The sequence below is a fragment of the Nesoenas mayeri genome, assembly GCF_963082525.1.
Source record: "Nesoenas mayeri genome assembly, chromosome: Z".
NCBI classification, from domain to species: Eukaryota; Metazoa; Chordata; class Aves; order Columbiformes; family Columbidae; genus Nesoenas; species Nesoenas mayeri.
The window spans coordinates 61,007,835-61,022,198 of record NC_137542.1 but is presented as its reverse complement, the minus strand read 5'-3'; the positions used below and the strand labels follow the sequence as shown (position 1 = coordinate 61,022,198).

At 43.7% G+C, this 14,364-nt stretch overlaps 1 protein-coding gene across 1 annotated transcript in view; it reads right to left on the bottom strand.

Moving 5' to 3' along the window:
* Positions 1–8,872, bottom strand: part of PIK3R1 (phosphoinositide-3-kinase regulatory subunit 1) — a 62,637-nt gene extending 53,765 nt beyond the window's left edge. Inside the window, exons 1-2 of the mRNA XM_080361927.1 lie at positions 8,753–8,872; positions 3,301–4,039 (exon numbers count right to left, since the gene is read on the bottom strand). Of these exons, the coding sequence (XP_080218053.1) occupies positions 3,301–3,634 (334 nt within the window). The 5' untranslated portion in view covers positions 3,635–4,039; positions 8,753–8,872. The remainder of the gene's footprint in view (positions 1–3,300; positions 4,040–8,752) is intronic.
* Positions 8,873–14,364: the final 5,492 nt, after the last annotated feature.

Sequence of the window (14,364 nt, the reverse complement as noted above, 5' to 3'; positions counted from 1 at the left end):
CATGGTTTATTGTCGCCCTGCATTAAATGGTGACAGTTAAGATGTCTTTGATTAATTTGTGTATGAATACCACTGCATTATGAATACTGGGAGCACTGGGCCTAAATACTGCAAATTTGATCTAATACAAAACAATCTGTATGTTGATGAGGAAGTGATCAAGCTTAACAAAGCCAGAGGGGAAAAAAAAAACATATTCAGAATAAATATGTATTAAAATGATTAGAAATCATTTTCTTTTTAAATAAATCTACATATGTGGTAAAATTAAAAGAACTCACATGATTATATGTATTCTTTAAAATCTCCAATTAAGTTTCTGATATTCTCATTCAACATACACACAACAGGGGTACATACAGAATTGACTCTTCACAGATTACAAATAACTGAGGTACATTTAAGAGTCTGCTTCCAGTTCCCTATTAATTTGTCATTTTGATCCACAGCAGTTTCAAATAATGAAGTACTGAAAATGTAAACTTGACTGTATTTGGTCAAGCAAGTTTCATACTACATATTAATTTATTTGAAACCCACTCCAGGGACGTGGAGAGAAGTATCATCCTGGGAAGAATCCTCTGGCTCACTGCCCATTATATTGGCTGCTGGACAATATTAACTGTGCTATCCCTGCACCAAATCTTATATACAAAAATAATGAAGACATCTGAAAGTCAACTGTGTATTACTACATTACTCTTTATCTGAACTGTATTTCAGCCTGTACTTCTAGTTTCACCATAGATATCATTTTTGTATCATGCTGCTCTCTTAAAAATTTCACCTTCATTTCTGTTTCTTTTGGTACAACATTTCCCAAATTTGTTTCTAAGACTTGAAGTGGTCTCTCCCTTGGTTCTTTACAGTAAAAAGATCTGGAAAGAGATGGTTTCTTATTATTTTTCCAAGTTTAAGTAAACATATATTATTTTAAAAGTAATTAAACATTAACTCTTGACCTATTTGTAGGTTAAATTTCAGTGTTTCCCACAATTCTGTTGAGGGGGTCTAATCACTGACCCTAGGGCACTCCTGAAGGCGCAGAGCCTTTTACATAAAGCTTAAAATCTTCAATCCAAAAGGAGGTATAGGAACTTAACATTTCGGGTTTTTAATCAGAAAAAATACAAGGTTGGACTGCAAGCTGATTCTTAAACATTTTAGAGCAAGGCAGGATCATGTGTGCAGACTTTGAGATTAAAACTCCTCGTAAAACAGCACAATTTCTTGTTTCAAAACCATACAGTCTCAAGCTATTAAAAATAAACACATTGTATGTAAATAGTACTCTGTCTAGAGGCAATAAATGTCAGTTTAGGAGATCTCATCACTAAGGCCTGGGGCATTGTCTCCTCCCAAGGAAGCAGAAAAGCCTACATTTAAGCAGACCCCCAAATCTGCAGCAGAATTTCCCAGAGTAAGCCCCAGCAGCTGAAACTCCCATAAACGTCTGTTACAGACACAGTCCTGGGGCTGGCTTGGAAACTGCGAGATTAACGCCAGGACTTGCCAGCACAGCGCTGTGACCATCTCACAGCATGGAGCTGTGAACTCGAGCATCAACCACACACGAGCACAGAGACCAAGCAAGTTACAAAGCATTGCTTCAAGTTTCAAGCAATAAATGCATTGAAGCCTGGGATGCTGTTTTCTTCACCGCAGCATGCACACAAAGAATGAGATTTCTTTCCACCTTCTGTCTTTCAAAATAATCTGTCAGCATGGTGTCTACCCAAAGGGTCATGTTTATTCTGCAGTTACATGTGATGGAGACAACCATCTCCACAGGTGGGCTAAGAAAAAAGTCAATGTTACCTGACCAGCACACATTAATACCCAATACCAGTAATGACCAAAGAAGTAATAGCATTTTCTTTCAAAATCCTCATTTTCAGAGTTAACCTAATGAGAAACCATGAGACTCTAATGAGGCTGAGCATTTGAGGACTTCAGAAACAGTGACAGCATAACCTAAAATGCCACATCCCCATCTGCCCTCACCTTCACTCTAACAATGATGTACACCTAGGCATTATACACTTGCAAGCAGTTCTTAAGTGTTCAGTGATATTGCTATAGAAAACAGTTCAGATTTTACTCTTTATTAAGCCCCCACCAACCTAGAAATGCTTCTGCCAGGTTTCCACTTGGTTGCCACATACAATTTCCTAGATTTCCATTCTTACCTTTGTTGGTTATCAGCACAGCTGTATACAAACTCATAACAGACACAGTGATCAACTGATACCACAACTTTGTAAGTGATGCTGCAACATTTCTATGGAGGCAGAGGGTGATGATATTATTCACAGCTATTGTTTCACTGTGAGAATAAGGATCATATACTACAACTTGTATTTCCTGCTTCCTAAGAAGTATTAGAGGTTGAAGCAGTGTAAGCCATTCTAGGCTTTTGAGAAGTGAAAGAACAATGTAAAATCTATCCTAAGATGGACTTGGCTTGTTAATATGTAAATAAGGGCCCAAATATCTGAATGTCAGCAGGTAAAAGAGACAAATCACTTGGAGGAAGCTTGGTCATTTTTTTAGTCTAAAGTTTTTCTAATTAAAAAAGAGAACTCTTTCTTCTTTGAAACGGAAGAGTTCTGATCAAATTCCGACTTCTGCCCAACATACTGTTGCAAATGTAGGTTAGAAAGCAACTTCTGTTTAGACAAAGGAAATATTTTCCTTTGTTTACATAAATGCTATTTTTCTACTTCATGCTCTATGCCCAAAACAAAGGCTAAATCTTAATTTTTCATCATTTCATTGTTCATTTTTAAATAGCTGCTCTTACCTTTAACGCCACAGGTAAACCTCCAAGAAAAAGTACGTATTTTTTGCTGTTAGCAAGAAATTTATGACAGGAACACTCTGTCTATTTGAAATTTGTACTGTCATATTCACCAAGAAGTTTCTCAATAGTGAGTTTGATGAACTGCAGAGGGAAACACTTCCACCAGCTTCTTAGAAACCAAAAATAAATGCTACCCTGCTCACTCCCCATTTAAGTCTTTACAGTTGTGAATTACAAGCATACTTTCCAACCTGTGAGATGTCCCTCACAGCAAGTTATTGGTCTCCGTGGTGCCTGAGACAAAGCACATGAATTACAAAGTGTGTGAGCTAAATATTATGAAGCAGAAACAATTTTTAATTGACTTGAAACAAGCCATGCACTAAAAAAAGCTGACCAGCAGGTGTAATACACATAAATGTACAATCAGACAAGTCTATGACACAAAAATATCTGAAAAACATGGGACACACACACATTTCGATAGCAGTACTGACCTTGTTGCTCACTTTCTGCTTCAACTTTTGCAGGACTTGGTGCTACAGGAAGAGGTCGAGGAGGACGAGGCTTCGGAGTTGGGGGAGATATTTTTTTTCTTCCAATGTACTCTACGTAAGTTCCTGGGAAATCCCCCCTCTCCCCTGTGGTTTCATTAAAGCCATTTAACCAACCAATTTCATCAGGCTTTGCTTCTTCCCCTTCACTGAATCCAAGTGCTAGCAAGGTACCTTTATTCACAGTTAAGATATCCCCTAAGTGCAAGTCAATGTCTTCTTCTCGCTCTTTCTTGTAGTCATATAAAGCTCTGTATTGATATCCTTCAGCACTCATCTTGGCAAACAGTTTAACATTCAAAAGTGTTATTAAACAGTATCAAAATGCAATTGTCCAGTTATACTTCTATGTACAAAGAGATTCAAAATGTATTAAATGGGACAATAAAAATGTCAATAGAAATGTCTAAGAAATAAAATCCACCAGAGAATCAAAAAGCACCAGGATCTGTCATTTCACTGTTGATTATTCTGATTGTTGCAGAAGTATGTGTTCCGCTTCTTCTATGTCTAGCAGTATTCTCCCAATTAGTTCCTTTTCTGGCCTTGCTGGCACTTCTGAGTCTCCATCCTCAGGTTCATCTGATTCTTGTAGCTGCTCACACCTTCTTCAGATGTACTTGCCACAGATCGCCCACGTACCTTAAATATTCTGCCACTGAACTCTGCACGCATGCTCTTCCTAGAAAGAGAAGAGAAAACTGGTGAAATAGTTTCAAATTCTCTTAACAGTTGCGAATTTGGGCTTCCACTTATTACTTCAGCTTTCTGCAACACTGGCAGAGGTTGTGTCCCACAAAAGAGCCCTATATAACAATAAGGGGACCTCACATAAAATCTGCCAGCAAATGCTTTTTTTTTTTATAAAGGATGTATGTCTAACTACTTGAACCAAATTTGCACCCCTGCAGTACGAGGCATGTTCCCTTCTCTGTGGCTTATGGCTACTGAAGTCTCTGAGAGGGCTAAGCTCTGGAGCTATCCCTCCAGTGCAATATCTAACCCGGCAGCAAGGTTTTACATGTTATGTCCCTGAAGATGCACAGCTACAACCCTTCCCCAGTGGTCTGCCAGGACAGAGGAGGAGCTCATGGTAATTAGTGCTGACACTCACCACTGGGGCGTTCAATCTCATGCTGTTCATGCAGAGGGTAAAGAATGGCAATAATACCCAGCCCAAAGCATATATTCCAAAAACCTATTACAAGGAGAGGTCTTTTTGTAATATGCAGGAGAATAAAAAAATACAAAATGCCATTACTTGCTGAGTACCACAGTTCTGTTTTCTTAAAAAAAAAGGGGCTTCCCTGCTCCCCCATCTTCCAGATTTTTTTTAATGTGTTTACGGTATAATAGTAGAAAAACAATCAGCAACTGAAACAGGCACACCTAGACCACCTAAGCAGCATTAGCAGGAGGAAAAATATCAGGGTGTATGATTAAATTACACTAAAGGCCAGAGAATACAGGTGGGAACATCTGACTCAAGGTTGCCCAACCATTTTAAAAATAAATCCATTTAGAAAACAGTAGCTTAAAGACATATAGAACAGTGAAAGTTTTCTAAACATTATTTCAACTGTAAGTCATTTTCATCTACTTAAAAAGACAAGCCCAATCATAATTTGAAATTCTACACTGGGAACCAGAAAGGGCTAACTACTCACAGTGTCATTGAAGCTTCTAAATTACAGTTGAATAAAAGACCTGAGGGGCTATGTAATACCACCAGGTAAGACATCGACTGTGTACTACGTACTTAAGCGTACAGAAAGCTGATTTTCTTGAGAAACACTGCCTTTTGCATTGTAAAGAGGCATCAGTAGATAGGGCCGGAACAGAGAACCTCTGTCAGCTCTTTTCCACACCATATTCTCTAATATCTCAGTCACCAAGTCCCTGGAAAATGACTGACAAGCCACAAAGTTTATAAGAATGTATATGGGCTTCTTTTGCCAGTGAATGACCCTGATCCCTAGTTTCTATGTGGCTCCTTTTCAGTCTATCAGATCTAAATATAATTCCCTGCAGCCTACTGCACAACACCTATTGTAACAAAACACAGAAGAAAATCTTGTAAGTTTTCTAAGAACTTCCTTATCATCCCTTGCAATGAGTTTTTGCTGAAGGAAAGAATTAGCGGAGCCTGAATTACACTTCTTATTTCAAAAAGTCTATGAACAAGTATTTGTTTTAATAACCTGCAAATCTATCCACGTGGATTAGGCATCCAGCTCCCACCAAACTTTTAATGAGAAATTTCTGCAGCCACTTCTTAAAAACCAAGCTATGCTGCTTAGCTCACATTAATTGCAAAGTCTGTGATGTTTGGTAATGTCGAGAGAGTTTCACTGATATTTCATTTTGCTGCTCCTACCAGAGGAAAGCGTACAGACAGAATGAGAGGAATAAAAAAAAGACACCACAAAAAACTAAAGCACATGTATCAATTAAATTGTACAGAAGCCTTTTCAAAAGCATGAGTTCCTTCCATGTCAGATAGGAATGGAACAAAACGCACTCACATACCTTACATCTAAGTGTTGGAGACAATCTAAATGCTTCCAGTCAAAACCAACTACACACACAGCAAAACCTGCTAGAAAATTACCACGTCAACTACATTAACTATTCCGAAATACTTATTTTCTTTTTAAGAAAGGTTCAACAAGCGCTCTGCTACAGCTACTCACTTCACTCCTATTGCTTACGGGCATTTTGGCAGTCAACGAAGTCAGTCTTATAAACACTGCATAATTTAACTGACTTGACCTACTCCTCTGATCTTTTATTATCAAATGTATCATAGCAACTTTATGGCTAGATATTTAAAATGAGTACTTGTGTCTCTTATGCTTGGTCTGACAATACAAAACTGGAAATGTCATAATAGCATAAAAACTGCTCATGACAGTTTTTAAAGTATATTTAAAAATCTCTAAACCTTAATCAGATGGGCCAAAACGTCTGATGCACTTGAATGTTAAAACAACTCAACGCAGTTATGGTAGGAGAGGTTCCCCAAATCCAGTTTCCCTGGGGCTCAGAGCCATGATATTTGTTCGTACTCACTCCTAAGCATTGCCCTTGGTACAGGACCCCCAGCACCCTGTCTCCCCACTGATTTATTGTCCGTGTACCTGGAGACACTCCCATGAGTGAGCCATGCTGCATTTCTTGGATTTATGCCTTTTTCTGTTCTCACTATCTGTCACGTCTGGGGACAGAGGAAGACTTAGACTCCAAGAACCTTGCAGACAGCCCTAACACTGGCACAATGACCAATTCTCCACACCAGCCCAGTAACACTGCAACATCTCCAAAGAGCCTGCTTCGACCTTTCTTTACTTACAGCTCCCCTTTATTCCTAGTGAAGTTAAATGGTCTGTACACTCAGACATTTTGACTCAAACTGACTTACACTACTCAGTCTTAAAATAAATAGCTAGGAGACCATCTTAAGTAGAGGAGAAAAAAAACAAACCAAACACTTTAGGAAAGAAGCATTGTTATATTTGAGATGATGTATTACTGGATTTCCATTTGGCTGGTGGAATGGAAAAGGAGTAAGAAGAATTGTAAGAGAATCAAATGCTCATTTGTTTTTTATTTACTGTCTAAGAGCTTGATCCCAATGAAAGATTCCTGAGTTGAGGCAGAATTTTGGTGTCTCAGCAGAATGGTTTATGTTGGGCATTTCAACAGTTATAAAATTTAAAATTCAACAGAAAGATACAAGAGATTCTTGTAAATTTAAGTGGAAAAGGAAGGGGACATGAAAGCTTCCCCTCCACCCCACCCTGCTCCCCTTATTAAAAATGATGTCTGGTTCCCACTCCACTGGTACCCAAGCATTTCCTCCCACACTAGCTAGCATTCCTTTGGTGACTGAGTATAAAAACTTCAGCTCTGAGAATCCATGCTACTACCAGCCCAACCAGAGGGGTGCGTATGTGTTACTGCACAGCACCCCTATACAAGGCAAGCAAAGATTTTCTTCATCTTAATATATTAACACATTTAAAAAATGTGTCTCCTCATACAGCCATCTCCCTCATTCCAAAAATCTCTAGGGAAACACTGCCTAACACGAACTTCCCTTCCACTGCAATTATGAGCTTCATCAACAGAAGAGCAGACTAACATACTCAGGGAGGCACTGAAATAACACAAATCAAAGTGTAAGCAGGGAATGTGCTTGAAGACCGAACCTTCTCCCCACCAGGTGTCTATACACCTGTAACTCAAGCCACAGTTACCTCTGACGTACGGTGCTGTCACTCTCCAAATGGAGATGACCAAGTAACACATCAGAAAATTATTTTCTGCAAGAAAGTGAGGTCCATGATATATTGTGAAGGAGATGCATATTATAACACCTTTATACCACTTCCCATCTTTGAAAGAGTAATTTTGACCCTGTGGAGATTCTACTGCTGAACCAGTAGAATACCACACGGAAGAAATACATTAACTTCACTGCAAACACCGTAAAGCACGTCCTATTCTGAAACATCTCCAAGACTTTACACAGGCTGCAAAGCTACGGAAGAAGGAGGGGAGCATAAGGACGGCTTCAGAAAAAAAGAAATAAACTAACTAAAAAAAATAGGAAGGCAATACAGACTGAGCTTCCATCCTGCCAGGAGGCCGGCAAGCTCACCCCTCCGGGCGTCCTGCACGGACATGCACGCCGGCGGCGGTTCCCGGCGCCGAGCTGCCGCTCTCCAGAGGCCGGAGCTTGGTCCCTGCACCCCAGGCCCGCTTGGGGGTCGCCGCCCCTCCACCGCCTGGGAAGGGCTGCGCGGGGACGGCGCTCTCTGGCCCAGGGACGGTCAGAAAGCCGCCGGGACCGTCCTCGGCGGAGACCTGGGGACAGGCAGGGTCGGCGTCGCGCCGTCCGCTCCCCCCGGCTACGGCCGCCTCAGCAGTTCCTATGGGCACCTCTCTCGCCGCCCTGGGAACACTAGCCGGGCGGGGGCACCAGCCCGGCTCCGCACAGCACACAGCGGGGACGGGGCTCCCGGGCAGCCCTGCGGTCGCCGGGTGTCGCCCCCGGCACGGCGCGCCGCCCGCCCTGCCCGACCAGGAAGCGCCCCGGCCGCGGGGGGAGAAGCTTCACCGCCCCTAGGGCTCGGCTCCGGCCGCAGCGGGCGCCCGCCCGGGCCTGCCGCGCCAGAGGGCTCGGCGGCGCCACAGCCAGCCCCGGATGGGGGAAAAAGTTTCACGAGGCGGCGGCGGCGGCGCTCCCGCTCGGCCTGTCACGCCACGGAGGCGGCCGGTGCCCGGGTCCCAGGCGCCGCACGGCCCGGCCCCGTCCCGCACGGGCTCCCCTGCCCCGGCAGCCGCTCGCGGGGCAGCAGCAGATGAGGCGTCCGCGGCGGCGCTCGTTTACCTCAGCAGCGGCGGCGATGCCTCCACCGTCGCTCTCCCGCCGCCGGGCAGCCGTTGCCCCGCTCTCCGCCGCGCGCCCGTCCCGCCGTGCGTCCGGCGCCGCTTTCCCAGCCGCGCTCCCCGCACCAGTGCCGGAGCGGCGCCGTGCCCGCCGCCAGCGCTGCCTCCGCCCCGCCCCCGGCGCGCCCGCCAACCTGTGCCGTCCTCCGCCCCGCCCGCCCCGCTGACTGACGGCTGCCGAGGGGCGGTGCGCGCCGGCCCCCAGCCCCGGCCCCGGGCTCACCCCAGCCCCGGCCCGCGGGGCCGGCAGGCGGAGGCGGTGTTGGGCCGTCCGGGGCTCCCGCCCGCGGCGAAGAGTCTGTGGCGCCGCCTCCCCCCGGCGCGGGGCCTCGGCTGCGGAAGGCCAGGCCCGGCCAGGCCGGGGAGCGGCACTGCGCGGAACATGTGCTTCTGCCGAGTTCCTCTTTGGGGATTTTTCTCCTCTTTTTTCCTTCCCTCCCCCTCAAATTGACGTAATATGTTACATCGGTGGAGTGTGCCCAGAGCAGAACTGTCGCCTCCGGTCCCCAGTGCCCAGCCGTGCGCCGCCCTAGCCCCGCTCCAGCGCCCCCGGCCCGGCCAGAGCTCCCGGGCGGTGGCGCGGGGGGAGGCCGGCAGCTGCCTCTGCAGCTGCAGGGACGGTCGGTTGGTACCATTAATTACCATCGCACGGTGCGTAGGTTTGCTGGGCTCTGTGCAGGGCAGAATAAAGTAACATTCCCTGCCCCAAGGAGCACACAATCTCCAGTGGATCTGACAACATGAGGGTGTGACACACCACCACGAGGTTGCAGCAAGAGAGTTGTGCTGCTGAGGTATGTGTTCCATGTTTGAACAGGTCTCAGTTTATCTTTAGATACTAAATATGCGTACATATGTTACCATGAGTCAGTCCTTGTAGGTGTCGCTGTGAAAGAGAAGAAAGTGGTTTAAGCGAAAGTGTAACACATCCATGCTGGCAGGGAGCAAAGGCAAGGGCGGCCATGCAAGAAATAAGCTAAAGGTCCGTTGAGATCCATGCTGCAAATACAAGTGCCAGGGGTTGACCTGATTAGACGCAGCCAAATGAGAGATATGGAGAACATCAAAAGCAAGAACAAGGCATTTGTTAGGACAGCGTGCAAGGATCAGGCCTTGAAATACCCTATGAGAAACTATAGGACTGGTAAAGATAGCCTGAAGTCTTAGGATTGAAAGAAGAATACATATTGGCTGGAGGGAAGGGAAGAGTTCATGTTACTTTAATTTGGCAGCTGGACATCCTGAAACAGTGAATTAGCTTATGGGCTGATCATGAACAACTGAGAGAAGAAGTGGAGCAGTTTTACTACAAGATGTAACCAGTTTTTGCCAACCGCAATAGGTCAGAGCGTGGTTTTGGAATTCTTAGACCTTTGGAGGTATTTTTCCTGAAAAATGTTCTGAAACAAGCGACTTGGTTGTACTGAGTATGAGGAAAAGGTATAAATCCCTTATAATCTATAATTTCTTTAAAAGATGCCCTTTCATGGCCTCTTATGCTTTGGAGAGGATTTTACTTTTCTCCTCATTGAAACTTTGCAGGCTTCCAAGAGACACTAGAAGGATGTTTCCTGACACCCATTAATCATTTCCACATTGATTCATTAGTACTCTGTTCACTTCAGGACTGCAGATGAGAGAAGATGACAGCTCCCAAGGCCTCTTGAGGTGGCAGTGTGGATCTGACCCCACAGGGGCGTGACAGAGCACTGCAAGGCTGCAGTCTTTGAATCACAGCATCCAGTCCCCAGAAGATGGTAGAAATGCCCTCATTAGCCTATCTGGCAATCTAAACACCCAGAATGACTTTTAAACTAGAAACTCCTTTTGGAACAGAGGGTGGTGTTTGTACATAAGCAAAAGCCTTGCTGTGATGTAAATACTGAATAGTAAAATTGTTGAGGGAAATGCCAGCCCTTGTCTCATACATTTTTTTTTTGTGGTATTGAAAATGCAGGCAGAAGCAGAGTTAAGAAAGAATGTTCCATTTCTTCTGTCCAGACTGCTGTCTCTGGCATTTGCTGTTGCTAAGGGCAAAAACAGCATGAGTTTTGAAGGGGATTAGACAGACTGGCTGGTTGGAATGCCAGTCCTGGGCACTGGCCTGACAATGGGTATTTAAGGGAACTAAAAAACACTCGAGTAATGGTTTCCAACTGGTGAGACTAGACTTGTCCCACAGGTGAGGTGCAGGGCTAGTGCTCCTTCCCTGCTGGCATGGTGTCCCTCACTAGAGGAGAAAGTCTGCAGGGCAGGGTTGAGGACCTCCTTCCTGCCTCCCCTCTGCAGTAGATGACCAGCTCAGTCTTTGCTTTCTTCACCAGTTTTCCACCCTGAACTTGACTTTTGAGTTTGCCACAAGCACCTCACTTGCTGCTTTCTCTGTCGATCAAGGAGAGAAAGGGACCCAAAGAAAGAGGAGAGGCAATAGCAGCAGGTTGCTTTGTTGCACTGCTTGCTGGCTTTACTGACAGACTTGTTGTGACTTCTGTCTCAAAATCACTCCAACTCTCTCACCTTCCTTCCACCGCCAACCGCAGCAATATCCCAGTGTCTGCAGGAATAATTTCGTATGTCTAATCTTGGTAGGTAAAGGCTATGCAATAAGGTTTGCTCCGGGAACACTGCAAAACAGTACTCTGGTGTAAAGTGTGATAAGGAGGAGGATGCACGTGTTGAAGACCTGGGCTCCTTCTTCAATAGCTACTTTTAAGGAGGTCTTAAGGAATGCATAAAGCTTTTTCTTATAAAGATTACACTGGGTGTTATGCATGTAGATGTGTTTGATTAGGTCTAGGTTTGTTGAGAAGGATATTCTTTACCATCTGAAAGGTCAAAACTCATTGAGGCAACAGGTAAATGGGAGGGATTGTCAAGGCAACAGTCAGTGGGAAGAAGAAAAGAGAGAAGGGTGATATGTGGGTAGAGGGCAGGATAATCAAGGTACAAGCCATACACAGTTGTTCTTGTTGAGGAAGACAACTGTAGTCTCCATCTGTCAGGAGATCTCTTGAGCCTTTCTGCCAGAGGCTGCTTAGGGGAATGCAATAAAAAAGGAAGCAGGTCTTTTGTTCAGTACTAGTAGCAGTCAGGTGATTTGAGCCTTTGCATCTTACCACTGGGTGAGCTTTCTGTGGTAAAGGTCATGCAGCCCTGGAGGGAATCTACCCTGGAAGTTCCCTTTTGTCTGGCAAAAAAAGTTCAGCTTGATTTCAGAAAGGAAATCTTGAAGTATGGAAACTGAGAGGAAAATGCATTCATCAGAGGATCTGTGAGGAAAGCAGAGTTCCCAGAGCATTAGATCTCTTCCACTGCAACTAGCACAGTCCATTTTTCTTCTTTAGCACATTTTGAGCAGGGACATTTCCTTCTGCTACTTCTAAGATATCAAGGCAAATCCATTTGTAAAGTAAGATACCTAGATTAGTGAATTTTATCAGTGCTGAATCTGATCTTCTGCGATAGCGTGGGCAAAAGCTGAAGAGACCATGCAGGGGAGTTTTATTGGGATATACCTTAGCTGTGATGAATGCTAATAACATATATCGTTTACTAAGTTCAGAACAGAATCTTGTGATTCATGACACCATATTGTACCATCCTGCAACAGTGGGGTTTCAAACAACTGATTTGAAGGCTGAAGTTGAAAGAGAATCAACTCTTACATCCTTTCTTACTCCCAAAGATGAAAATGAATTCATAGAGTGTAACTGTGCTGTTCTACTAGCACACTTCGCTAAGTGACTCATGTATAATTCCCAAAGGAGTGACCATAGTGGGGAGCCAGGGAAACAACAGGAAAAACTGTCCATAGTTATTTGTGGCAGATACACTCGATGTGCTCCTCTGCACCACCACTCCCCCCACCCCGGCCCTGGCCAAATTACACCCCTGCAACAGTATTGTATACATGAATTAAATACAAAATAAATAAAATGGATCACACGAAGGACGAGCATCAGACTGTGAATGGTGATGTGCTCCTGTCATAGGTAGGACAAAGAAAATATTGCTGCCCAAAAATTTGGTCTTAAGTGTGTTTCTGAAGTCAAAACAGTGGCATGAAAAGCAAGTTTCTTCACTCCTTAAAAACATTTTAGCATATAAAAAAGAAAGAACAAGCTAAAAATAAGATAGAGGAATTGAGGAAAGAAAGAAGCAAAGCTTGCTATCATATTTAGAATAAGAGAAGTAAGCCTGACAACCTTTATGTTAAAACTGGACAGAAGCTGATTAGCAGTGTGCTGTCATGCTGGGCATCACAGCGTGATGTGATTTGAATTTATTTAGGTTCTGTGGAAACGACGGAATGGGTTCTATCCAGCCAAAAACCTGACATCAGCAATGAATGTCAGTATCTCAGCTAATCAGACAAATATCCCTTTATAGACACTTTCAGTGTACGATTCATTTCATGCTATGGTGGACATCCAAGGCTTTTGGTAGAATCTCCATCACTGGAGGTTTTTAGGAATGGTAGTCAAGCAGCTGCCTGGCAGAGATACTGGTTGTCCTGCCCCATTCAGAGAGGTGCAGCAGGTGACCACTGGAGGCCTTTTGTGGTTCTGTAAGTGCATGTATATATGAATTATCAGAAAAAGACACAAACCCTGAGAAATCATACTTTCTCTTGACTAAGTTTTCCCACCAGAAGCAAACTGACCCAAAAATCACTCCCTTGCTCCCACCCAATATCTGAAAACTGGAAGACTGTAGCTGTAAAAGAAGAGGACTTTACCTCTGCAATATGATCTGTTAGCAAGGAATTTCTCCAATTTGCTTTGAAGCACATTTCTAAAACACAAAACAAGATTTCTGTGTGCAAATCACATCCAGAAAATACTTCGTGTTCATGAAAAGTCTTGAAATTATTTTTCTTAAAAAAGCCAACTATTTTTAGTCATCTGAAAGTTGACTTTTTATATAATTTTTTTCTCTAGTCTCATAATTTTGACTAACTAAATGTATAAAAATTTACATTTTGTCAAGAAACCTTTTAAAATCTGTGAAAATCTATTTTTTGGATCTACAGGCTATTAAGACAAATAAATAGACCATGTTTTTCTATCTCTGAAGCACAGCATAATTGATAAAATATTGTTATAAATATCATATCTGCAAATGCAACATCTGTGTTTATCTTTCGACCATGTAAAATTACATAAACATAGATTCTGCTTTTTATGAAATCTGTGAGTAATTCCTCCTCTGCTCTTTCAGTGCTTGTACACTAAGTGATAGAAAAGTCTAGGCTTGACAGCTGTGCAAGGCTCATGTCTTCTGTGTAAACAAGTGGTGCAGCATGAACAGAAATCTTGGAAGTTTGCATGTGCACTATATCATTTGTTCATCTGACATCTATCAGCGCCATCTGAATAGGACCACCGAGAGCAGTAAGACCCCTGTGAGTAATAATATATCTAAATTTCCACTGCCATTGGTAGATGAGTATTCTACTGAGCCTGTTTCCCTAAAGGTGCCATTTGTAGGTTTTGATATTGACAGCTGATCACAGGCAAATTTACATCCCGCAGTAGTGAGCTTGGTCTGGGA